General features: G+C 40.2%; 1 protein-coding gene across 2 annotated transcripts in view; it reads left to right on the top strand.

Annotated features, from left to right (window-relative positions):
- The window catches only part of WWC2 (WW and C2 domain containing 2), a 143941-nt gene that overhangs the window by 65797 nt on the left and 51476 nt on the right, over nt 1-26668 (top strand). For both annotated transcript variants that reach the window (XM_067551683.1, XM_067551684.1), the window contains exons 3-6: nt 9365-9568; nt 10613-10689; nt 18929-19008; nt 24641-24770. In XM_067551683.1, coding sequence (XP_067407784.1) covers nt 9365-9568; nt 10613-10689; nt 18929-19008; nt 24641-24770 — 491 coding nt within the window. The remainder of the gene's footprint in view (nt 1-9364; nt 9569-10612; nt 10690-18928; nt 19009-24640; nt 24771-26668) is intronic.

Raw genomic sequence — 26668 nt, 5'->3', positions numbered from 1 at the left:
GGGTATAAAATGATCCTACATTCAGACTTTCTCTGCAGCACATATTTTTTCAATACTATAGACTCTGTATTTGTATCATGATTAAAAAAGGGAACTTACTTTTTAGTGTTAAGACAAAGGGCTTTTTATCTAAGCAATGTCTTTTTTTGATCACTCCTTTTTCCCCTACCCCCATATTCCTTGAGTAGTCTGGTGTCATGTGAACACTTCTTAGACCCAGAAAAACTATTTAAAAATAAAATAAAATTCATCTAGGGATACATTTTGTTCACATCAAGTCATGCCATTAATATATTATTATTTATTTTATGTATTGCCTGTGGCATAAATTGGCTTCATAACTTTATTTGCAAAAAACAAACAAATATGATGATGACCCGCTAGAGATCATAGAATCCTAGAAATATAGGGCTGTATAACTTATGTCTGGCTCTAAAGTATAGAACTTGGAAGGACGGGGAGACTAAACTGCAGCTTCTGTTGATGGAGCACTCCCTTTGACCCCAGTTCAGAGTCAGGTCAGAAGACTCTGTCCATTCATCTGTCTCCAGATAGATCCAGTGCCCCTTAAACTTCGGCTAATGCAGTGGTTCCCAACCTGTGGCCCAGGGGCCAGAAGTGGCCCATGGGGGCTTTCAAAGTGTCCCGCCGCTCCCCTCCTGCTGGCTACAGAAGGGAGTCATTGTCTAAGGACCCAGGTGGAGCGTGTTGCTGTGGGATTTGCTGCACCCAAGGGGACAGGAGATCAGCGCTCCCCTCCCCCTGGCTGTAGCAGGGAGCATGGCAAGCACTCTGCCTGAGTCCATAGGCGCTGGGGTCTCTGCTGGAGCCAGAGAAGGGGAGCACTGATCTCCCGTCCCCCTGGCTGCATAAGGAAGCCACTGCCTAGGGACCCAGGTGGAGCTCATGGGGCTCCAGGACGTGTGCGGTTTCCCTGCTGCAGCCAGGGGGACGGGAGATCCTCGCTGAACTCCTTCCATCTGGCTGTAATGAGCGGGAGGGGGCAACTGGTGGAGTAGCCAGGACCCACCATGCTTGAGGAGGGACAGGACTCTAAAAATCAATGCCTTCTGATTAGCTGCCAGGCCATGTGCTCAGTGTGTAGTGAGTCACTCATCTACACTAGTGCTTTGTCTGTGAGTGTATGACATACTGTGAGTAATTTGCAGGTGTAAAATAGTGAATGTAAAAATGAGCGCAGTAGCATCAAAACGTTTACTTTAATTATGTAGTGATTTGTAGTCCTTAATGGTGTATACGTCAATACATTTTTTATGAGTTGATAGACTGGTGGCCCTTCAGGGTTGTAAAAATGATATTTGTGGCCCTTGCGCCAAAACGGTTGGGAACCACTGGGCTAATGTCTTGCCTAAGAAGGAGAAGATCTCGGCGGACTCAGGAAGGGATCTGTAGAAGAGGACCTCAGTTCCCGCCACAAGCAGTTCATCTCCCAAAAAGTCCTAATCTGCTAGGTATATGGTGTTGGAAGCCTTAACCTCTCAGTACTGTGGAGGTGAAAAATTCTTTCTTTGGTACTGACAGAGCAGGGAGATCCTGGAGCACTTTGGAGAAATATGGCAACTGCAGGGCCCTGGTACTATCTGCCTCCAGCTTGACACCATCTATTTCGGAGTTCCCAACATTGCCTTCCCACTTGGTACTGGTAACGACAAAATCAAAGCACACACCGTCAGCCCTGGTAGTATCTACCAGATACCTCACAAGTCAACTGTTGCATTGGTACCATAAGAATTCCATTACTCCAGGGACTTTTCAGTGTTAGATGAGCCAGAATCCCTACTGCCTATGGGTACCAAATGACACTCTGTACTGAGAGTCTCCAGATGACCAGTGCTTCCGGTACTGCTGGATTCTCCACTCTTTTCTACTGCCCTCCTCCCCCATTAGGGGGTATTGAGGAGGATGAAGGAGACATCCAGTCAGTCTCCTCCTTATCAGTATGGGGTTCCCCTCCGTAGCTTTATAGGAACCCATACTTTGGCAAAAATCCTTGCCCACATCAGGGATGGTGGGATCAATCCTGGCTACCACTCCCTCTCTCATATTGGCCTCCTCAATGGCCATACTGGGATCCTTGGGCAGTGTATCAGCAGCAATTTGACAATCTCTGGGTCCACTGCACCAGAAAACTAGGGTCACACAGTGCCCCCCACCAAATCCCCAACACAAGGAGACCTTTTCAGAAACAGGAGGCCAGGGCAGACAGAGGCTACTCCTCAAAATCCTATTTGGTTTTCGTCTCTGGACAGGCAGTCAGACCTCCAGCACCATCGAGGGCTGGTGACTTTCATCAATTCCAGGACCTTGTGAAGAGGATGGATGACATCCTGGTGCTTCTTGAGGAGACTAAAGACTCACTTCACAAGCTCCTGGACATTCTGAAGACAGTGACACCCACCCAGGTTGTGGTGCCCATTAATGTAGTGCTCCTAGATTCATCAAAGACTGTATGGTAAACTCCTGCCACCATACCGCCAACTTGTAAATGGGAGGATAAGAATTATTATGTACTCTCCCGGGAACTCAGAATTTTGGTTTTTTCCACCCCCTTTTACCTAATTATCTGGTAGTGGATGCCATAAATGAGCAGGGGAGACCATACTACGCCAGGTAACACTACTCCTTATGACAAGGACCAGAAAAGGTTAGACCTTTTTGGGTGGAAGGCCTACTCATCCGCAACCCTCCAGTTTAGGGCCACAAACTATCAGGCAATCATGACCAAGTATGAATACACAAATTACAAGTTTTCATCCTTTAGTGAACATCTTCCACAGGAGCAGAGAGCCAGGCCATTATTAACAAGGGTCAATTATTAGCCAAATCTCTCTCCAAGAGTTCTTGAATGCGTGGATGTTGCCACTAGATCCATTTCCACAGAAGTTGTCATGTTCAGGGTGTTGTGGCTCCCGTTGTTGGGATTCCCAAGAGAGATTCAGAATACGGTTGAGGACCTCCTGTTTGGTGGTCAGAAGCTCTTCTTGGGAACTACACATGAGTCCCTGCAGACTGAAGAACTCCAGGACCATGTTGAGGTATCTGGGTATATAAATCCCTACAAACAAGAGGAGATTTAGCAGATTTCAAACTGCTCAGAGATCATGCCTGGATCTGGATCTGGTTTCTGGATCTGGATCTGGTTTTCACAGAACCACCAAACCTGCCAGAGAAAAATATCACACCATCCTCCTTCAGCTAATACCCAGTTATTATCAAAACAGCAATTTTGACAGATTAGCCGAGGACTTGACTCCTTCCTAAATTCTAATTTGCAAGCTGCCATCTCTTCCTCTCCTCCCTATTTTTGGAGACCACCTTTCCCATTTCCAGCAGGCCTGGTGTGTATTACAACAAACAAGTGGGTCATGAAGGTTACAACATTTGGCTACACCATCCACTTCAAGTCCCTCTCCACTCCCTTCCTTGTCCCTCATCAGGGACCCCTCTCACAAGACTATGCTGAATCAAGAAGTACACTCCCTCCTTTGTTTAGAAGCAATAGAACCAGTCCCATTCCCTCACAGACAAATAGGTGCACCTCTGGAAGTGCTGCTCATTCTGCTCAAGAGGAGGCCTAGGTCGCCTCTCTTTGGGAGATGCCTTTCTCCTTCCTTGGACAAAGGGCCTGTTCTACTCATTCCTTCCGACACCACTAATTCTGAGTGAACAAGATGAAGCCAGAGAAGGCCGATATCGTTACCCATTTCACCTGAGTGCCCAACCAGAGCTCAAGCTTCTGGCTGTCCCCCATCTCCTCTCCCAGTATGCAGTTCATGCCCTTCACCAAATCTAGGGTGTCCTCTATCTCTGAGCTAACTCGAAATACTTACCTTCAGAAAAGAAGTTGTCACAGTCACTGTTTTGTGCCTGAATCATCTCTGTTCTCAGCCATCTTGGATTGTCTGCTGAACTTAAACCCATTTTTAAAAAATCAATCTGCTCAATTAAGGTTAATCTCGCTGCAATATGAGTATTTCATTCCCCACGAGAGGGGTTTTCTATTTTTGTTCACCCCATGTCCTTGAGATTTATTAAGGGTCTTGGTAATCTTTACCACCACGTTACTCCGATTTGGGATCTCAACCTTAGATGCCTTTCTGGGATCTCCATTTGAACCTATGGTGACCTGTCCTTGCTTCACTTATCAATGAAGATAGCTACTAGAAAGGCTATCACTCAGTCTGCAGGGTTGGAGAAATTGGAGCATTGGGTAGGGTCCCCCCATTTACAAGGACATTTTTTCAAGGACACGGTGTCCCCACGACCGCAACCAGAATTCCTACCTAAGGTGCTGTCAGACTTCCATCTTAACCAGTCTATTCACCTACCAGCATTTTTCCTAAACCACGTAAATCTCAGCGGGAGACTTCCCTTTGTACCTCAGATGGATGACAGGCATGGGCCTTTCCTCTGGATAGGGCCAAGTACTTTTTGAAATCACCTAGGAAAATGTGATAAACTCTCACTTCTGTCTTTGACTCCTGTGTAGAAACTGGTAAACTGTTAGGATCAGTAGTGTGGCTCTAAATTTTTCAGGTGAACATACATTTAGCAATGTAACATCACATAAATGTATTTCTTTATTAGACGAGTTATTTTTCATTCATTTCTAAAAGGCCATATAGTGAAAACTAGTCTCTATTTCTCCTCATGTCTTGAGGAGATTTTAAAGCCATATCTATATAGGAAAGCTTTTCTGGAATAACTTAGAGTGGAGTGACTATTTCTGAATAAAATCACATTTGTGGTAAAATAGAGTTTTTACTCTAGAATAGCTGTGCTGGTCAATTTCCCTGTGTAAATAAGTACTTAGTCATCTAATCCTGAATTCACAGAAGGGACCATATTAACAACTTTCCAGAAGGCAGAGGATTGTCCCTAACTTGCTTATGAATATACATATTCAGAAATAAGCTCACATAATCATAATGTTGGCTTGTATGTGTAGTTTTGAGAGGCAAAAAAAAATTGCTTCATTGAGTTTGTCAGCAATAAAAATCTGCTGCTGATCAGCTTTGTCCTTGTGCTGCAGTCACAAGGACGGGGCTGTAGGCTACGTTTTAGGACTCTGTGGGCTACAACTGGCCTTGGAGTCACACATTGATCAGTCATTACTTAAACCTACAGAGCAATTACCTACAATAGGCTTGAAGACAAGACCTTCCAATCTTGTAAAATTATTCTCCATTGCTACTTGTGCCACTCTTAAAATACTACAACATCATTGCATCCTTCAAAAATCAACACTGCTGCATTTATCTTATTTGATCGCTGACCCATTAGAATGGGTCTGCATCCTCCTTCAGAAGAAGGAACAGCTCTGAAAACTCAGCACTCCTTTTTTGTGTAAATAGCTGTGAATGTGGAGGTATGTTAAAGCACAGTAGCAATAATAAATGACCACTGATAGGGATGTGTTGCCCATTTGAGGGGAAAGAGGGTATTGATTTGTTTCTTTGTGTCTGTCTGTCTTTGTAGAAAAGAGGTGATGGTAAACAAGGATTTTGTGTGTGTTTGTGTGTTGAAAAGCCAACTGTGAATAAAGCTGCTCTGCTTTAATTTTTTATGTACTGCACTTAAGTTTTGTGTACACGTTTCCAGTAGAACACCATCATATATCTGTACTTAGAGTCACCAGCATTACATTCTCAAACCCCTCATTCATCAGACATCTCGTTGTTTTTGTGAATTTCTTTAATGAACTGTCTCATTTACTTTCTGCCTTCGGATGTCTGTTAGCACCAAAAAAAGATGACAGTCGAAAGACTATCCAGTATTATAAGTTGTTATTATAAACAGGGACCTCGTCGTGGAACAGCTGAAGCTTAAGGCCCTGGTGAGAGTACAAAGTGTGGTCAATGCAAATTACTTTGTTGTACAGCTGCCGAAGTTTGTGTAAATCACAGCCTTGTGCACACTTGGCTTCTTGCATCAGCACTTGGTTAAGTATCCGAGTGTGCCACGTGCTCTGTCTAGCGTGATGCCTTTTGGGAAATTTTTGCAAAGTGTTTTGGGGTAGAAATGACTTACCCAGCGATCTGTAGGAGCCTAAAGGGTCAAGTTCCCAGCACAACTTTATCCATCCATAATGCCGTCCATATCCCATAATTTTCCACACCTTTTTAAAAAAAAAATCCCACAAATCCACGTGGCAGTTTTCAGTATCTGCATCACTGACAGAAGCATGGAGCCTGGCAGAGCTCTGCACTATTGTCATGAATGTTGCAAATACAGGACGCATGATTCTCCTGTGGTTGCAGACTGGCAGGAAGTACTGTAACAACGATGAACGTGACCGTTTCTTGGAGGACAGTTGATTGGGGGACATAGCACAAAAAATAAAATAAAATTCAGGGTTGTTAGTGGCATTCATGAAGCAGCTGCAGATGGTGGAGCACTGCTTTTGGGCCCAACAAACAAGCACTGACTGGTGGGATTGCCTCACAATATAGGTTTGAGGCAATGAGCTGTGTCTGCAGAACTTAAAGGTTCTGTGTGCGAAGCTTGCCCCAGCCCTCCAGAATGACAGCAGAGAAGCACATTGTGATTATACTATGGAATCTTGCTACTGTTCAGTGGGAAATAATTTTGGAGTTGGAAAATCCACAGTGAGAACCATTGTTATGCAGTTGTGTAGAGCTATTAATCATCGCTGCCTATGCAGGACTGTGACTCTCGACAATGTGCAGGATACAGCAGATGGATTAGCATCACATCTCTATTTTGGTACCAGCCTACCTCTTCATAGAATACATTAACAGAAAGGGTTACTATTCTTTGGTTATGCAAATGCTGGTGGATCACTGGGGATGCTTCACCAATATCAGAGTGGGCTGGTCAGGGAAGGTGTGTGACTCTCACGTCTTTAAGAATGCAGGACTGTTCAGAAAGCTGCATGTAGAGACATTCTTTCCTGACTGGCTGATTACCATTGGCAATATTGAAATGCCGATGGTGAATCTGGAGGGAATCCATCCTACCCTTTGCTCCCCTGGCTTGTGAAGCTGCATGCTGGCCACCTTGATAGCACCAAAGAAAGATTCAACTACTGGCTCAGCAGGTGCAAAACGGATATGCTTTTGGTATATTAAACACCATCAGTGTCCATTCACTCACTAGATTAGATTGGATCTCAGTGAGAAAAATATCTCAGTGGCTATAGCTGCTTGTTGTGTCCTTCATAGTATCTGTGAGGCAAAGGGGCAAAAGTGGCCACTAGGTTGGAGGGCAGAGGTGGAGCTGCTGTTCAAAGTCAGCTGTGCATTTGCACCCACAGTTGTGTTCTGTGCTGGAGTGTTCTCTGGGCCTGGACCTTTTGGTGCTGCTAGGAATTGAGTGGTGCTTGCTGTACATTTATAAACGTGGGTGTTGTCTTGAAGCTGTGAATTATATGGTGCGTGCTGTATGTACATTTACAAGTACTGTTTGCTTTGAGTACCACTATGCATTCTGCAATATATGTTGCAAACTAATAAAGATTATTTTATTCTCCAAAAATAGAACTTTATTGAGTGGGGGAAAACAGAGCAAAAAAACAATATGCAAAATACCACAGGCAATGCAATATAAATTAACAGGGTGGAACTTTAAAACTGGGAAGACAGTAAACATTTCTGTCCATTTCAGTGCACAAATGTAGTCTGTTATATCTACACGTACACCATCCATGGTTCTCACAGTTCTTCTCACGTGTGAAGCTGTGGTTCTCCTTGCTGTCCCTAGCATAGAATGATGGGGTAATGATGTACTCTGTGATGTCAGATGGTATGTTGGAGGTTGTAGGTAGGGAGCAGCGACCATGGAGTTCAAGGGCTGCAAAGGGTGTGGACTCTGGGATTTTTGGACCTATCGGCAGTCAGCCAGGGTCTGCAGCATTTGGGTTTGCAGACTGAGCACCCAAGGTGGCAATGTTCAAAAATGTCTTTTGTGAGGGGCATGTTAATATCAGGAAATGGAGTGAAACAGCACACTTGATTATAATAGAGCAGTTTGTAGTCTGTGGGATTAATATTATAAGTAAATCATAAATGATCAATATTTTTATTTAATATTTCCTGTTGTCATTTTATATGGAGTTACTGTAACTCCATATAACTTTTAACTGATAAATCTTTAACTGATAAAACTTTAATTTTGAAATGAGCCATGAATTTTAATGATCTTGTATTTATAATGGAATTGCAGTGTTGCGTGTGTGAGGTCAGTGTTTAGGTGTCAGATTGGATAGCTTAGCTATGGAGATGTCTTAAGATAATATCAGCTTTCCTCTCCTTTATTATTATAACTTTTAAAGGGAGTAAATGTTCACTGTGTAAACTAACACTGTATTAAGCAGTCAGGAAATGCTGAAGTTAAGGTTGAATATGCTGCCGTAATTCTGCCCCCTTGCACATCTGCATTAAGGCAATCTTATAGGATTACACTTCTTATTTGCAATATAATAACTTTTCTACACTCTTGCATATCAAAGCACGTATGAGTGTGACTTTAAAGATTGTTTATCTTGTGCATTTGACAGCACTTTGTGTAGTCAGGTTCACTTTTTCCTATATTGTTTGTGCGGGTACACAGTGCTCTATTAGATTGATAATGGCAGAGAAAACAAAAATACAGGTTAAGAAAAGCCACAAAAATGGTAGAGGGATTCCAGAGCAGGTGTAAAGCTGGTGCCTGAAACTGCTTTTAATTAACTTTTTGAAATAAACTAGATTTCAAGTGGTCTGTGACCCTTTAAGGGGTTTATATTGACCTGGTTATTTATAACACTGACTTAGCTGTAATTCAGGTGGAAGGCTTTTCCGAAGTTTTCAAAGTATTTTATCAGTTCAAAAGACAATGTCAACTGTTTGGAAACTTCTAGAATGTATATAATACCTACCGTGCATTAATTACTCATTTTGAAGTTGATCTGTTAAACAATATTTTGCACATCCTAAAATGATGAGGAAATGCCTTTCTAAAAATAAATTACTCCCCGTGCCTACTAACCAAGCTTAGTTGTCATTTTAAATTAACAAGGTAATAAAATGAACCTTTTAAAAACAATTCATATAGTACCAAAGCTACAACTTTGGATCCTTTTTAATGTTTTTGAGACCACTAGATCAACTGAAGAAACCGTGGAGTATCCAGGCTATTTATACTGGCTTCCCAGCTTTTTCCTCCTGACTTATCTTCTTGTGGATGGAATAGCCCTGGAGTCTAGACGTAAACTAGAACTGGGAATTACAAATAAAACCAAATTTTAGACATCCCAAAAGCGACTAGCACGCTTCACTCTAATCACTTGGCAAATTTCATTTATTTAACTGAATTGAAGCTTTTACAACTCTGTGTTTTTAAGAAACCACGCAGATAGAAGATCCCCGAAAGCAATGGAGGCAAGAACAAGAGCGAATGCTGAAAGACTATCTCATGGTAGCACAGGATGCACTCAGCACCCAGAAGGAGTTGTACCAGGTGAAAGAACAGAGACTGGCGCTCGCCCTGGATGAGTATGTACGTCTGAATGATGCCTACAAAGAAAAATCAAGCTCACGTACAAGCTGTAAGTACTTTAAAAATCTGTACGCTGTAACTTATTTGACTGTGCTCTGCAATGGCTTTCGTTCTGCAATTCAAGACTAGCCCTGAGTGTTTTGGGCCTCGGGCTGTTTTGCTGACAGCCTTTTCACCTTTTGTCCCCTGAAGGGCAACTGTGTTCTGCAAAGAGCTCTGGTCTGTCCAACACAGTTGCACTCCTACTGAAATTTGGGCCAGGCATTTGGCTCTGGAATCTGTTTGCTGGAGCCTAGATTAGGTGGGTTTGTATTCTAAGGATACAAGATCATTTGTTCCTTTTTGGCTTGTAGCCACCAGGTACTAACTATGTAAATAAGTGGCAATGAATGATAGATGGAGCAGTAGATTTCACCGCTTGTTGTTGGTAACAGTTTATTTTAATTTTTGCAATGTGCGTGCAGATGTAAGGCCTGGGGTGCAATAAAAATAAGTGAGAGCTTTTTAGTTTAAATCCCGAAAATAAAGGGTGAAGCCTAGTGTCCAAGTATAGTGTTTTTGAGAGATCTGTGTTTGGATTGTTGGCCAATTATCTTACTCCAGGGGTTGATCATGCTGCTTTTTAAAACACTACCCACCCTGAAGAGAAGAATAGTGGGTGTCAGCCGGCTGAATAAACCCATCTTCCAAAAAACCTATTTGTTGTGAGAGCTCCTTGAGCTCTGATGTTTCTCCCCCAGTCAAAGTGTGCTGCCCAGCTAGAAAAAGTGGTCAGGAGGTGGGTGTAGAAAGCAGGAGGAAATGGGGACTTGTTTTGGGGTTTCATCTTGCACAAAGAACTGCCCCTCCCTTAAATTTTTGAACTCACTTAAATGGTTGTAGCAAAAGTAGAAGAAAATGTTTTGAGTATTTATTAATTTTTCACACAGAGAAGCTGTGTACTGTAATATGAGATATACATTAAATAATATCCATTTTATTTGCGTATTATGTTAACCTCACAGTTTTAGTGCTAGATGAAATCGTCAAGAAGGGAAATAATTAACGGTTTGAAAGTAACTAAGTATTTTTCTTTCTCTTTTTTTTAAATAAGTATTCTCAGGCTCCTCATCCAGCACAAAATATGACCCTGACATTCTGAAGGCGGAAATTTCCACTACAAGATTAAGGGTGAGAATGCTTAATTTAGTTCTACTGGAATTCTGCACATAAGGTTCATGACTGCAATGTGTTGATCTTGGGCTAGCAGAGATTCAGATTTAGGCCTTTTGCACCCAGAGCAGATACTGAAACAACCTAGCATTCTGAATGCTAAACACTACTCAAGCATTTTAATTAAACTCTTCACCAAATCATCCTAAAACCGATCCAATTAATTTTTAAAGGGAACACACTCAACTTTGAGAAATATGTTAATTGTAAAGAGAGAGAGAATTCCTTTAAATGTGCCTGGCATGTGGATTAACACCCTGTGCTTCATTTAAAATGAGATCCTTTTATTTATAAAATCAACTTTGGGGTGCTCTCAGCAGAATTGGTTTTTAAATGTGTAATACCCAGGATAATTTGGGAGTTGTTTTAATCTGGAGACACAAAGTAGTGATCATAAGTATGCTTCTGTACACAATTACTAAACCAAATATGCAGAAATTTTTATCTTTTTAATAATATGAAAAATAAATAGTTTGATTTATACCTTACACTCTCATGAATTAACTGTAAATAAGGGGGAAATGCTGTAGAATAAATTTTAAATCTAAGTAGGAAGAGGATGTTTTGTTAGTTGGACTGGGGCTAAGACTGCATTTTGGACAGTTTGGACTCTCCATTTGACATTGAATTTTTTGTGTCTTGCCTGCTGAGGTTGGAAATACAACACTGTCATATGCTTGGGGCTTGAGTTTGTTCTAGTGGTACATAGGTTCTGCATACATAGAATCTACACGAGAAGTGCCAGTTATACAGCTTCCATCGTCCCCTGCTGGACAATTCCCAGCAGCCCCAAAATCCCGTCTCCTCTTTCTATGTAGCTAAAATCACAGAGTTATCAACAGATAATATTTGGGAAGTATTATGACATAACACGTTTAAATTATTTTTCCAAATTAACATTTAACACGCACCCCATATTCACAGTTCATGCGCACCATTCCCATTCCCCTACCAGGTTCATTATTGCCAATCACTTAATTTTTATGGAGTGGGATGGCCAGCAGATCACAGAACATATTTCAGCAGCAAGCTTCAGGAGCCCTTGAAGAGGTGGGAGCCCTCTAGGAAGAGGGATTTAAGCCTGTAGGAGAGTCTCTGACAGGATGACAAGGCCAGGGAAGGGAGAAAAACAAGAGCTTGTAAAATGAATGGAGGGGGAGCCAATGATTGCCTCTTCAAGTGGATGGCTCCCTTTAAGAATAGCTAAGGAATTTAACCATATTTATTTGCCAGTATTTAAAAAGGGTAAACTGGGTGACCTGGGTAATTATTAGGCCTGTCAATCTGATGACTCCGAGCAAGATAATGGAGTGGCTGTTGCGGGACTCAATTAATAGAGAATTAAAGGAGGGTAATATAATTAATGTTGATCAACATGGGGTTTATGGAAAACAGATCTATCAAACTAACTTGATATATTTTTTGATGAAAACAGAGGTTTGGTTGATAAAGATAATAGTGTTGATGTAATATATTTCGACTTCTGTAAGGTGTTTGACTTGATACTTGATGATATTTTTATTTAAAAACTAGAATGATATAAAATTAACATGGTACACATTAAATGGAGTAACAGCTGGCTAACTGATGGGTTTCAAAATGTAATTGTAAACAGTGAATCATCATCAAACAGGCGTGGTTCCAGTTGGGCCCCACAGGGACTGGTTCTTAGCCTTACGTTATTTGATGTTTTGTCTTAATGACCTGGAAGAAAACAAAACTCTCCATTGATTTTGCAGAAGACCAAAAAAAAAAATTGGGGGACTGGTAAATAATGAAGAGAACAAGTTGCTTGGTAAACTGAGAGCAAGCAAACAATATGCATTTTAATATGGATAAAAGTAAATGTATATATCTAGGAATAAAGGATGAGGGACTATATTCTGGGAAGGAGTGACTCTGAAAAGTGATTTGGGGATTATGGTAGATAATCAGCTGAACACAAACTCCCAGTGCAACGCTTGGGCCAAAAGGGCTAATGCGATCCATGGATGCATAAACGGGAATCTCAAGTAGGAGCAGAGGTTACTTTGCTTCTGTATTTGACACTGATGCAACTGCTGCTGGAGTATGGTGTCCAGTTCTGGTGCCACAATTCAAAAAGGATGTTGGAGTGGGTTTAGAGAAGAGCCAGGAGAATGTGGAAAGGATTAGAAAGGATGACTTCTAGTGATAGTCTCTAGGAGCTCAGTCAATTTTGCTTAACAAAGAGAAGGCTAAAAGGGTGACTTCATTCGTTTGTAAGTACTGACATGGGGTACAAATATTTAATAATGAGCTCTTCAGTGTTTCAGAGAAAAATATAACACAATCCAATGGCTGGAAGCTGAAGCTAGGCAAATTCAGACTGGAAGTAAGGCATGCATTTTTAACGGTGATAGTAGCTAACCATTAGAACTATGTACCATGGGTCATGGTGGATTGTCCATAACTAACGATTTTTAAATCAAAATTAGGTGTTATTTTTCTAAAAGATATGCTCAAGGAATTATTTTCAGGAAGTTCTATGGCCTGTGTTATACAAGAGGTCAGACAAGATCATCACAGTGGTCCTGTCTGTTCCTGGCACCTATAAATGAGTACGGTTCTTCACTAACAACTGTAAAAATGGCACCTCATTCAACAGCTCTCTCCCCTTGGGCATATTTGGAGTCATACCTGTTGATCTTAGTGCCCAGTAGAGGGCTTTTCTGCTTTTTGCTTAAATTAACCCTGAAGAGGGATTACAGCTAAAAGTGGGTTAGGTGAATTCCATTCCATCTTGTGCATCACCAGATTGTTTTTTGCTAGTCATTTCATCTGTACAAATCCAGTGAACCCAACAGGGCTATACAGATGTCACTGAGGGCATAACATGAAGAAAACAGGCTTGTCGAATTTGGCCTGTGTCATGTTCTGGGATGCATCTTGGCAGGGGACTAGACTAGATGAACCTTGCAGTCCCTTCTAACCCTATGATTCTGTGCGATCCAGATCAGTGAAGGGTTGTGTCATCACTTGCCCTGTAATCCTGAGTGCCTTAAAATGCTCTGCTGCTGCAGCTGCCTTGTCTGGCTGCTTCCAGCCAACATACAAGAATGCACTGAGTGTCTGTGTGTTAAGCTGTCCTGGACCGGCAGCCTGTTTGTTACACCACTGCTACACTCTGGCCTTCAACAGCCCGGCTTACACCTGGCAAGAGGAACCCAACATCCCCTGTTCCAAATATTCCCCAAACCTTGTGCTCTGCAGTGTCCAACCCCCTCCTGGACCATTCAGAGAAATAATAAGGTTCATTTTCTCCTCTAAAAAGACAAACTTCACAGTTTATCACTTTAATTGGAGTTAACTAACACACTAATTCAAACATAGCACTGGGTTGGTTTAGATTAAAAGTAAAACAAGATTATTAATAAAAATGGAGGATTTTAAATGAGTTCAGGTATGAAGGATAGTTAGAAGTGGTTACAAGCAAATAAAATAGAAAAATGCTAGAGGTTAAGACTGAACAAAGACTTGCTTGTTTTGTTCCAGGTAGTTTCCTTACCAGTTTATCTTTCCTTAAGAGCATCCCTAATAGTCAGGATCTCCCACAAAGTCCCAAGTGCTTGGTTCCTTTGTCATCTTAGGTGAAAGATATCACTTGGGGTTCTTTGTCCCTCAGTGAGCCCTTGAAGTGGATTTTTTTGAAGGTTGTCCCCCGTCCCCCCTCCAAAGTAAAGTTAATTCAAGTTGTGAGGAAGGAGACATGGAGTCTCATTGTGAAGGAAGTTCCATGCAGGCTTCTTCCCAGGCTGGTGTTTACTAAAATACAAACTAATCTGTTCCTGCAGTCTCTTCCCACTGCTGTGATACTGAATGGTTATATTCTCCCCTTGTTGGCTTGATGGTCCTGTTTATGTAAATGCATTCCGATTGTCTCTTAAAATATCTTGGAAGTACCTTCAACATGGCACAATCATGTTTCTTTGTCTAGGGTGCAGTAACTCACTACCAGATACCAGTAAACCCCTCACCCTCTTGCATTGGGGTGCTGTTAGGATCATAGCCTGGAGAACCTTAATATTATTGATGAGAATGCACAAAAAGGAAAGAACTCAGCTAGGGCCTAGGATGAGTTTGCAAGGCCAGCAGTCAGAATTTTTTTTACTGTAATCTGAGCACATTTGGTATGTAAATCATGAGGCAATAAACATTGAACCCCATTGTGCCATTTTTATAGACTTGTTTGCAGGTGTTGTTGTAGCCATGCTGGTCCCAAGATGGGAGGAACACACAGTGGGTGAGGTAATATCTTTTACTGGACTGATTTCTGTGGCGGGGTCATGCTTCACATAGTCCATCCTCTGGTCTGGAGAAGCTAACCAAAATGTGTCAGCTAAATGCAGTGTGGAACAGATTGTTAGACATTTATACAGTTACAACCCATCTTTAAAGGGGACCACATCCTGGAAGAAATCTTTCCCCAACCCCCCTCTTCCAGCCTTCAAACAACTCTCCATGCTCATCAAGCTCATCATCAGAAGCAACCAGGACCCACCAATTCCAAAGTGGCACCAAACCCTGCAGAACAACAAATGCAAAACCTGTAGCCATATCTCTACTGCTATGATGATCATCAATACCACCCTCCCACAACACGTCTTTCAAGATGAAAGACAATAACACCCTATCACTGTTGGGTGAACACTTTTCACAGAGTGATCACTCCATGTATGACCTCACTCCTCATCCACAAAGGAAATCTTCAAAAGACAAACCTGGGAACTTAAGTTCATAACTCTGCAAAACATTAAAAATCATGAACTTAACATTGATACTGGTTTTATGGCTCATTACAACAATTTGTAGTTGTAACTTTCTCTGCTGCCTATTAATCCTCTTTAGTCCTACAGCTGCAGAGATGTTAAGTGCCCACTTCATTTTAGGTGGTCTCCTACAATGTGTGTTAACCCCTTATACTTAACGATCTGTCCCACCTTTTATTTACCTGTGACACTCTGGTTACATTCTCCAAACCTGAGCAAGACCTCCGAGAAGCTCAAAAGCTTATCCCCTCCACCGAGAAAAGTTCATCCAATAAAAGATATTACCTCAGCCACCTTTCCTCTCTCTCTTTTTTTTTTTAATAGACTCACATTTTAGAACAGAAATCCATTTTATAGAGAGAGATGGAAGGAGGTCTCTAAGGAAGGTAGGAAAGGCAAGGATAGTATCAGAATGAATAGGTTAACACTCACTCTCATGCTTTTGATGGAAAATAAGGTTAGGCATTAGCAAGCTGCCCGTCAGCTAGTTAGAGCTTAAACATTGCTTGGTGAACTATTAGGTCAAATGTACTAAACTTTTTTTGAGCCTCAGTGGGTGTGAGAGAGAGACTTTCCTAGACTGGCAGTGGTGGAGTTGGGAGAGAAAAATCCGCAGAATTTCAGGAAGTTTTGGAAAGGTTTGTGGATTCCTGTCATACTTTTTAACATCACCTGTACATATGTGTTAAACTCTTCTTAAAACTAATTTCACACATGAATTATCAGTTTTGTAATACTCCAGGTGGGTGGTTATTGTTGGTGCTTGATGTTGAATACAGCACCAAAGACACGCTCAGTGTTGTACAAAACATGGGAGGAAAAAAGTCCCTTTCCCAAGAGGCTTATAATTGAAGGCTCCAATCCTGTAATGGGCTCTGCACAGGCAGTTTGGGGCCTAAATTAGGAATCAGTAATGCAGTCCAAACAACAGTAAGCAGACAGGAATTTTTAGCTAGTTCTCTGTTTGCTCTGTTTACATTTGGGAAAATGTCTTGCTAGTCGGATGGCGGGTAGCTGTTGAGAGCTGAATGTCCCTTTGATACATTCAATGAACGGGATTGTAAAATATCACAACAGAAATATACAGTTATAGTTGTGATAGCCACTCCCTTTATCATGTTAAATTTCTAACATGATCAAATAATTACAGAGGAAGCAGTTAAAAATGTGTTTCCAAAAAGATAAATTCAACCCAACCCCCTATATTTCAATAAGAAATTTTACTTAAAAAAAAAAATGCTAGAAACCATTTATTTCTACCAAGGAAAAAGACATTAGCCAAAAATTTCCAATTTGGGTGCCTAACGTTAATCAATACATATTTAGGCACACAAATAAATACCTAAATCTTTAGAAGTGCTGAGCACCCGGAAGCCCCTTCGAAGGCTGTCGGGAACATTCATAGAACTGGATGGACATGCTCTCAAAATAAAAATGTGGGGTTAGAGTTACTTTTCTGCTTATATATCACCTCCATTGTAACCAGGTTTTTACCATTTGATCCTGGCAAAGAAGTGAGCCCAGTGAAGGTGGTATTGTTTACCACCACGTTCCCAGTACCCTTCTTCTTTGTAACTTATAATTATGTCTCACTGTAAGGGCCTTCATTTTGCTTGTAAAGCAGCAACTCAACCTGTGGTGTTATATGTAGAGGATGGACACTGGTGGTATAGAAAGACTGTATCTGCATTAGTTTAGGATGTCTGTGTTACTTCTGACTGCTGAAGCGATGATTGCCTTATTGAGGTCATTCTAACTTAGTGAGTGCCAGAAAACCTTAATACGAAATCATCTGTAGTCTGTTTGGCCAGATACAAAGCCCATTGAAATTAATGGAAAGACTTCCATTGACTTTCAGGAGCTTTGAATCAGGCCCTATTCGCTACACTTCACAGAAAAGAAAACTAAGGATGTTTGAGGGGCAAAAAATGTAATGGGTGTTGGGGTTTTTTAATATCACGTTGCCTAGCTTAGTAGCATCTGTCCAACTATACGGTCTTTAGAAGAAGAGAAATGTTATTGAATAAAGTTTTTAAAAGTTACATAAAAAACTACACAACTACAAAGTAATTTTGCAATTTTAAACATCCTCTATCTCATGATCTTCCAGGGCTGGGAGCAAGAGCTACGTATTTCATTGGAAAGGGACATTCTCCATTTTTCAAATAACACAGCACCAATTTCTTGCCCTTGTGATATGTATGATACTGGACCTTAAATTGGTCACTATTACAAGACTGAATATTGTGTATCCTGGGTTTCTGGCAAATGTAATTTTGAAGCTTAAAGTCCATCATGGCAGGGGAAGGTAGGAAATATTTGGCAGGGTTTTCATTTTCAAATAACAATTGTTTGGAAAGTTAAAAGTAGTCCCAGGGCAGATTGGCTAGTGTGCAGAGTGCAAGTATGGCTGTCGGAGGGGTAATAAATGCAGTTTTATCACAAGGCACCACAATTTCATGTGGGTGTCACTGCCACAATGACATCTGTGGTGTATTAAGTATGTATTATTTACATTAAAGGGAAACTGCCCCATATCTGCCCTCCAAATTTTGGTTTAGTTTATTTGGAAAGTTTTTTACATGACATTTTAAAAACAATTCCATCAGAGATTTTTGTTTTCACTGACACAGACATTTTTGTAGGGTGCATCCCAATCTGTCAACATTTGAAATAGCAACATTAGGGTGAAAAAATAGAAACAGTCTTTAATCCCCATTGGACTGAGATTTTTTTGGGTCAAAATAGGAAAGATGTTCTCCTTGATTATTTAGGCAGAACAAAGATAGTTGGTGCATATGCATTTAACCCAAACAGACCAGGATTGTGATAATGTCTGAGAATCTAGAAACTGATTTGTTTAGAAACAAAAGTGAAATTAACAGTTCTGTTGTTTCCAGGCTGCTTGAAATGCAAAAAGTAAACAGTCTAACAGACAAGCCAACATCTTAGTTTTATAAAAAGAAACAGTTCATGAGGAGAATAGGAACACTTTCTCTTTTGACTCTATTGAATTATAACAGGCTGAGAGCTTCTTGGAATAATCAAGTGAAAATATAATAATAGAAAACTAAAAAAATAAATGGGGCTGGCTCTCTTAGATAGTTACCATGGATGAGTAATTAGCAAAAAGTAAATTACATTTTAAAATTCTCTCAGGTTTAGGAACCCAGTGCTAATAATGGAAATGTGTTTTAATCTGACATTGTCCCTTTAACACAAAGATAAATTATACACAGACATCAAGAGGATAACAGAATGCCTTTGTTTTTGATAAGTGCTAAAAAGCGTCATGTATAACAATTTACCTTTTTTGCTTATCTAATGTAGAGAATGCATTGTTGGAAGCCATGTTTTACACTGTTTAACAAGAGGAAATTTCTAATTCTTGCTTTGATTTCACACAAAAGGTTAAGAAATTGAAGAGGGAACTCTCTCAGATGAAGCAAGAACTGCTCTATAAAGAACAGGGCTTTGAGACATTGCAACAGTAAGTATTAGAAAATAATTGAAATTGACTTAAATAATTCAAACTACTAGTTAGGACTAGACCAAACAGAATTATGATTGCACAGATTTGTAGTGAAAATACTAGGAATAAGAAAATGGCTGGAGAATCCATCAAAAATAAGCTGTTTCCAAAGGGCTAAAGCCTTTTTTTATTAGGCTCCAGGAAATCCATAGAAACCACAAACCTACTTGGGAGTAAGAAAGCAGTAAAACGAGTTCCATCACACTCTTACATAATGGGCAAGTTCATGTGTGTTGGAAAAAGGTAGGAAGGAGGCCGTGTTGTAAGTCCCTTAATATGTGTGATTAGATCCTGCCTGCACCCACCACTGGCATGGAGAGAGAGGTGTGCTTCCACAAGGAGGTGTAAACAATGCACAGCAGAGAAAAACTCGAAATTAGTTGCAGTTTTGAGAGTTAAGGGAGAATCTTGCCTTTTTAAATTGGTCACTCTCAAGCCCTGCATCATGAATCTTCTCAGTGTCAGAACATCAGCCAGGCTAGTATTGCAGCAAAAAGGTACTTCCAGGGAACGGCAACTAACCCATGGCAGTCCCTCTCCTGTGTGGAAATGAGGATGTTTTTTTATTGCAGAACCTTTTTATAACTGTAACCTACATAGAGGGAAGATAATTCAATCTGTGTTACAGATCTCCTCTATCTGACTTACAGAGTATTTGCACAGACTATGAATTCATATCCTTGTGAGAGATGACAGCTGCATTTTCTATAGGAACCCTCTCAAATAGTAAAAGTGGAAATTATAATAGGAGTCACTTTCTCTCCTTGGGAATCTACTACCAGTTTTGGCCGTAACACAGTTATGTAGACATACAGACACACACACTATTAGCTATTTCAGATTTCTTGTTACTGAATAACATTCCAAAGATAAACCATTACAACACAGCAGTTACAACTCACCCTAACTAGACTAACATAACTAATTAGTGGCTTTTTATTTTCCTAAAATGAAGAATGTAACACAGGGTCTAAACCTAAAATATATATTTTTATACGTCACAAAATAAATACAGGGACTGGAATTTCTGACAATCTGAGATCTTCTGCTTTCACGTGGGTTCATCCTGGGTATTGTATTGACAAGATAAAACATTTAGTTGCATCATATAACCAATTGTTTCAACGTCCACATTATTGAGCACATATACAAATTCAGATAAGAAAAACTGACCAATACTGTAGCTGCGAGGTACCCGTGGTGTCTTTGGTTCAGTGATGTAATACACCTCACAGACATTTGACCTCCAGTTTACGAGTCCTCCTTTGTGGTGTTTTCCCAGTCTCAATCCCTCTGACTTCTGTAAAATTACAATAAACTGTATTGAGATCCAACACACAGATTCAGCCAGGGTTACCCCTGGCAGCTCTATTTTTGTCCCTTCAGAGCTGGGCTGGAACTGACTGGTGTTCAAAATGTCTACCACGTTTACCCCTGATGGATTTCGCTACTGGTCAATCAGTAGCTTCTAGCTTCTAACTCAAGATGTCTGTGTGTACATGTGAGAATGTCTGCTGTTATGAATGAAGCCTTCCACATCAGCTTCAACACAGCTACTGAGCATGGTTAACTTCCTGCACTCCCTGTAGTGTGCTGAAATAGCCACTACTGAAATATGCAGTCACTCTATACTGCCACCTTGTCTGGGAATGATTCTATATCAACTCAGAGCAAGCAGAAACAATAGCTGTAATTACAGCTGCTAAGGTTTTTGGCAGAACACCAGGTAATAAGAAAAAAGTAAAGAGACGGGCATTACATAACCATGCTATAAAACAGCTCTATAAACTACCTAGGAGTAGTCTCTGGCATGGTTAGGCTAGTACCATACACAGGAAAGCAATCTCTTTGTATGAGTCACGGAAATGTGTAGCAGTAGCTGGAAAACATATTTACATTTAGGTTAACATGGCCTCAGCCACAGATTGCATTAGTAAAGAAAATATTGCAATTTCTGAGCTGCCTGATGGGCTCTAAAGGTCTCATACTGCAAGGCGCTGATTTAATTCAATGGGATTGGAGGGTGTGCAGCACCTTGCATAGTTGGGCTCTAAAGGCCTGCTTTTAGGAAGCTCTGAGCACTGGCAGTTGTACTTCACTCCTACAAATCAAATGATTAAACATTGCTCAGAACTATTACTAAAGAAACTCTGACAGCATGTTGTGACCCAGTACATGCTATAGTCATAACCTTGCTAATAAACATGTTTTTCCTGATTAGTATGAACAACATTTTATTAATACTGTTATTTCTATTATGTTAACACTTAATGGCCCCAAATGAAACCAGGGTCCCCCTGGCTCGGAGCACAGTACAGTCACATAATAATCGGTAGTCTTGTCCTGAACAACTTACAAAGGGGTTGGAGAAGAGAATTATTATCCCCGTTTTACTAGTAGTGAACTACACAAACTGGCAGAGCTGGGAATTGTGCCTAAGACAGCTATCCTTTCTCATAAGGTGTCTTTTTATTTTTATTTTTTTAACTTCTATTAACTAAAACATACTATAAACTACTTCCTACGTAGTTTAATAGAACAGTTTTGTGCAACCTGATTCTCTGGGATGGAAGAAATTCCTGGTTCGGAAAACTGCTAGCAAAAAAAAAAATTAACACAACTGTTGCTGCAACAGCTTCAGCCACAGTGTGGTGAGAACTAAGGATGCGGATGTAGCTCTAAGGAGAAACTAAATTATTTTCCTTTGTGCTGGCATAAAGAAACCAAAGTCAAAGGGGGAGTTGAGGTGCTGCAATGTCTTCATGATATCAGCCCATTGAACTCCTTAATTGGGAATAAAAAAGGAGATGTTCATTGTTTAAATCTATAATATGATGAGAGGAGGAGGGAAAGGAAAAAGATAATTGCCTGGATTTATTTAACCATAAATTAGACTTAACTGAAGGCACACTTTAAAAAAAAATCAATTCTAAAGCTTAAAGTAATAAAAACCCATGCCACTGTCCCTGGATTAAAGGTTAGCCAAGCACCCTGGCTTTATTATATTAATGCAACAATGAAGTATTGTTTTAAAGCAGCTTGCTTGCAAGCAATTTTGATAGGAATCCAAAGCATGTTTGAGAAACTGTCAACAGCATACCACAGAAAACAATGGACATTTGTTGTAGAAATTCAGACAGCCGCTTCTGAACAGCACTAATTCCATTAATTTAAAACAGGAAGACAGAATATTTTATATGTCAGAGACCCTTCATGTCCATCTTAATTATATACAGAATAAAGCAGTTGCAGTTTGAATGTGGCATATCATACTATTGAGCAGCATGCTGCAGTATATTACCTGACAGCTCATTCATGGCCCTAGACCATAGGCATCTCCTGGTAGCTATTCGACCTTGGAAACTAGGTAATTTAGGAAAAATCAAGTGACAGCTGGCAATAAGAGTACCCCTGCCCATAGGAGTTTCTGATGTAAATTGGAACCCAGTATATTTTGTCTATATAAAACTAGTGCTGAGTGGATATGTTTTACAACCTCTTATCTTTATTTCTAAAGCCTATTCTTCCATCACCTCTCTACTGGGTTGTAGTCTCAGAGCTGTGGCACTGTATTCTAATCATGTGGGCTAATAACTAGATTGGGCCAAAACAAACATATATTTCCACTCCTCTAATGTGTACCCATTGCAATCTCCAGATGTGATAACAGCTTTTGCTTTATGGTGAAAGTGCACTGGACAAAAAGAGCATTTTTCTGCTGTGCAATAAAAATGAGTCAAAAGGTAAATATCATGTTTGGGTTGGGGTTTTTTTTGTTTGTTTGTTTGGTTTTTTGGGGGGGTTTTTTTTGTTTTTTTGCTGGTTTTTGTTTTGCCATGGGTGTTCCTCTTTTGTTTATAGCTATCGAACAAAATTTTCAAAAAGATAACCCAAAGAAAGTAGTATGCAGAAAGTAGTATGCACACAGATGTCAATTAAACAGTTTGGGCAGCAGTTACCTTCTTGCAGGTAAAATTATATGTATGGCTTTGTCAATCCTTTCAGAAAACATGGTCTGCCTTATTCCGGCATTTATAATGGTTGGCACTGTTTTTTTTTCATTCCCAAACTTTTGCACATGGGGGGAAGATTTGGATTTGTGAGTGCAGACCACATTTCTGCACACAAATAGCTGATTTGCTTGTACAGATGCAGTTCCTTGCACAAAACCCTGAACGTTAAAAATTATGGCTGCAATTCTAGCACCTAGTTTTGAAAACTGGATCTTAATGTCCGAAGTCAAATGAAAAATACAGTTCCCTAATACAAGTATTCTTGTAAGTTACTGTACGTGCACTGGATGCTCAAGATCACTTCTGATCATGGAAGTGTTTATGCATTCCTCACTCACAAGATTAATATCTTCAAATGAAGATGATGGATGATGATAGAAACAGAAAACCAATTGCATAAAAAATGTATTCTCTGCTAAGTGCTGATCTCTGTGAAGATGCTTGTTTTTGTTTAAATTCTGTGAAGCACAGCTGTGATAGTTTGTACAGTGCTATGAAATATTCAATAAAATAGTACCAAGTAGGAGAAATGTGTTTATAAATGGCACTTGTTGAAGTAAACATGGCATGGCAAAGCAAGATGAAATACCTTTTGTCTTTATGTTCTACCAAGGATACATCTATGAAAAACAAAACTATGTGTTTTTAATCATTGATATTCCAGGAGTTGTTTGCTCTGTAAATTATCTACTGTATGGCATATGATGTTAATTATCCAGAGATTCTCTGGGTAAAAACGAGAGCCTGCAGATGGTCTGTGTGAGCAGAACTGCTGTTCTTAACCGTTGAATGTCTCAGAATGGGATCGACCCAGAGGAAAGTTGAGCCAAGCTTTGGTGCTGTTATTTTCTTCTCTGCGAGGCTGATTAGTACCAAAGAACTTTCTTATCTGTCAAAGTGCCACAGCATGGTTCTGGATATGTGGGTGTGGGAGGGGAAAGTGGAAAATAAGAAAAAATATTTAGACAATACAGTGATCATAAATAGCAGCAAGAATCCATACATTCCTTTCCCTCCCTCCCCACAGTTAAATATTCAGAGATTAGTATATTAATGTTGCACCCAAAGGTTGTGTCTATACTAGCAGAGTTCAGAAAAATATTTCCACCAGTGCTACCACCAGTTCAGCTGTATTCATGTTAGCATCAGCAAGAGTCTTACTTTTAGAGAAGGCTCCAACAGCTTCTTATCTTTTTACTGCTGAGTCATTTAACTTGCTCCTGGAGTCTTGTCTGCACTGAGACACCCAGTGATATAGCTAAATTGGTGGTGGTGCCACTGAGAATTTTTTCCCCCAGAATTGTCTAATACACACATAGCTATAGAAAAGATCAGCTAGGAACTGGATGTGGGATGGTTTTATTGTTTTTCAGTGCATAAACCAAAGGTTACATGATAAACATGTTAATGAAAATGGCCTTTCCTGTTGTCTATTAAAATAAGTAGTTATTTTAATAGGGAAGCTGTATCTCTAATCCCTCATTTTCTTTATTTAAAAAAAAAAAGTCCTGAAATGGAACAGCAAGGATCTTGATTTTCTTTTTTATGTCAAGTGTTATCAATATTTCTTTTTACAGAATTGACCAAAAAATGTCTGGAGGTCAGAGTGGGTATGAACTAAGTGAAGCCAAAGCCATTCTGAGTGAGTTGAAGTCTATCAGAAAGGCCATAAGCTCAGGAGAAAGAGAAAAACAAGATTTAATGCAGGTATTTTTATTGACCGATTGATCTCTTGAGGGGTTGATGTAGGTCGGGCGGTGGTGGGTTAATTCTAAACTGATTTGGTGATGTTAACTACTTTGCACTTGTATGGGGTCTTTAATCAGAGGAACTCAAAGCATTTTGCAACACTAAGAATACCAATTTGCAGATGAAGAAACGGAGGCATTTAAAGATTACATGATATGCCCAACGTCACACAGCAAGTCAGGATGGAAACATAAATATCCTACCTCTCAGTTCTTGCTCTGACCACAAGCTCCTGTGGTGGTAATAGCTTTAAAAGAGCCAAGCACCAAAAATACAAACTATGCTGCCGAGAAAGAGAGAATGCATGTTAAATATTTTACTTCTTGTACTTAAAAACCCTGGGTAAAATCCTGGCCCTTTAAAGTCAATGGGAGTCTTGCTGTTGATTTCAGTGGAACCAGGATTTCACCCCGAGTCCAACCTCCACTGTACCCATTCCTGAAAATAGGTTTTGGCATAACTACTTTAAACAGTCAATTAGTTGACCCACTTAACAGCAACAACAACAACAAAAGCTTCTTTCATCTTGTCACATAATGAAGGGTACATTATGGCCCTTTGTGTAGTCTATGAGAAATGTACTTGTCTTAGGCATTTGATCTGTTGCCCTTCTATCTTGTGCATTTACATGCCATATATTGATTTCATTTAATATTGTCTTATAAAAACGAACCTGTTGTGAATGCAAGATCCAAGATTAAATTTGTATTCTCTGCCTTTTTATTGTGAAATGGCTACACCTTTTTGGTCCGGCCCCTAGAGGCAGCGCGCTGCCGTGTAATCTCATGGCATTGTACTCTCTGGCAGCATTGCGCACCGCCGCCAGAGAGCACAATGCCGCGAGATCTTGTGACAGCGCGCGCTGCCATGAGATCTGTGTACTCCGGCGGCAGCGCGTAGAGCACTGTGTGCACGAGACACAGCGCTTCAAAAGGGGGGAGAGGGACAGTGTGGTCGTGGGGCATCACGCAGTACTATAATTCTTAATCACTGATCGATTCTTTTAATCGTAAAATAGTAGTAGTTGTAGAAGTGAATTTACTGCAGTTTTTATATTGCTGATATCTAGCGAATAAACTATAATACTACATAAAAACGGTTGTGGCTAGTATTTTGATTTAGGGTATGTATGGCCCACTTGAAGGGCATTTAATTCAAATCTGGCCACCATAGCAAATGAGTTTGACACCCCTGGGTTACACTGTTTGCTTGGATCAGCAATTCTTTATAAAATATTAGCGCATGAAAAGGTTGACTTTCCATCTATATATGGACAACAAATGGTTGAAAGTTACAGAGCTATTTTTCCTTTATTTCATCCTGTCTAGCTGATCACTGAACTTTACTGTGTGTTGTGCCATGAAGCTCAGTGGACTGGTTTGTTTAACTCATGTTGCTTCCTGAAAAGTAATTTGCAAATCTAAGCAGTCTAGTTTCATGGATAGCACATGGGACTGGAAATCAGGAGACCATGATTCTATTCTCGTTTTTGCCACTGGCTTGCTCTGTGACCTTGAGCAAATCATCCCCTCCATGCCTCAGTTTTTGCATCTATAAAAACAGAAATTATTTATTATTTATATAGAAGTAGTCCCCAAAATGTGCTCCGGGTATTCCAACCACAGTGGAAGATGTAGTGTCGTCCTCAAAAACCATACGTCATCTTGAGCAGCTTTATAATGGAGATGTGTTTCCAGGTATATAGAGCTACTGGGATGAAAGAATAACTTGCTTAGTTCAAAATGAAAACTGAATGTTTATCCTTTTGGGATTTTTTATTAAATGTCTCAGAGAGACACTATGGTAGATATTATTGATGTATGGTGCACTTTTCAGTTCACATTGAGGTTCTTCTG

Source organism: Emydura macquarii, unplaced genomic scaffold (genome assembly GCF_026122565.2).
Source record: "Emydura macquarii macquarii isolate MOO-44397 ecotype Brisbane River unplaced genomic scaffold, CSIRO-AGI_Emac_v2 contig_1363, whole genome shotgun sequence".
Taxonomy (NCBI): domain Eukaryota; kingdom Metazoa; phylum Chordata; order Testudines; family Chelidae; genus Emydura; species Emydura macquarii.
The sequence above is the reverse complement of the archived record's forward strand: the minus strand, read 5'-3'. Positions and strand labels throughout refer to the sequence as shown.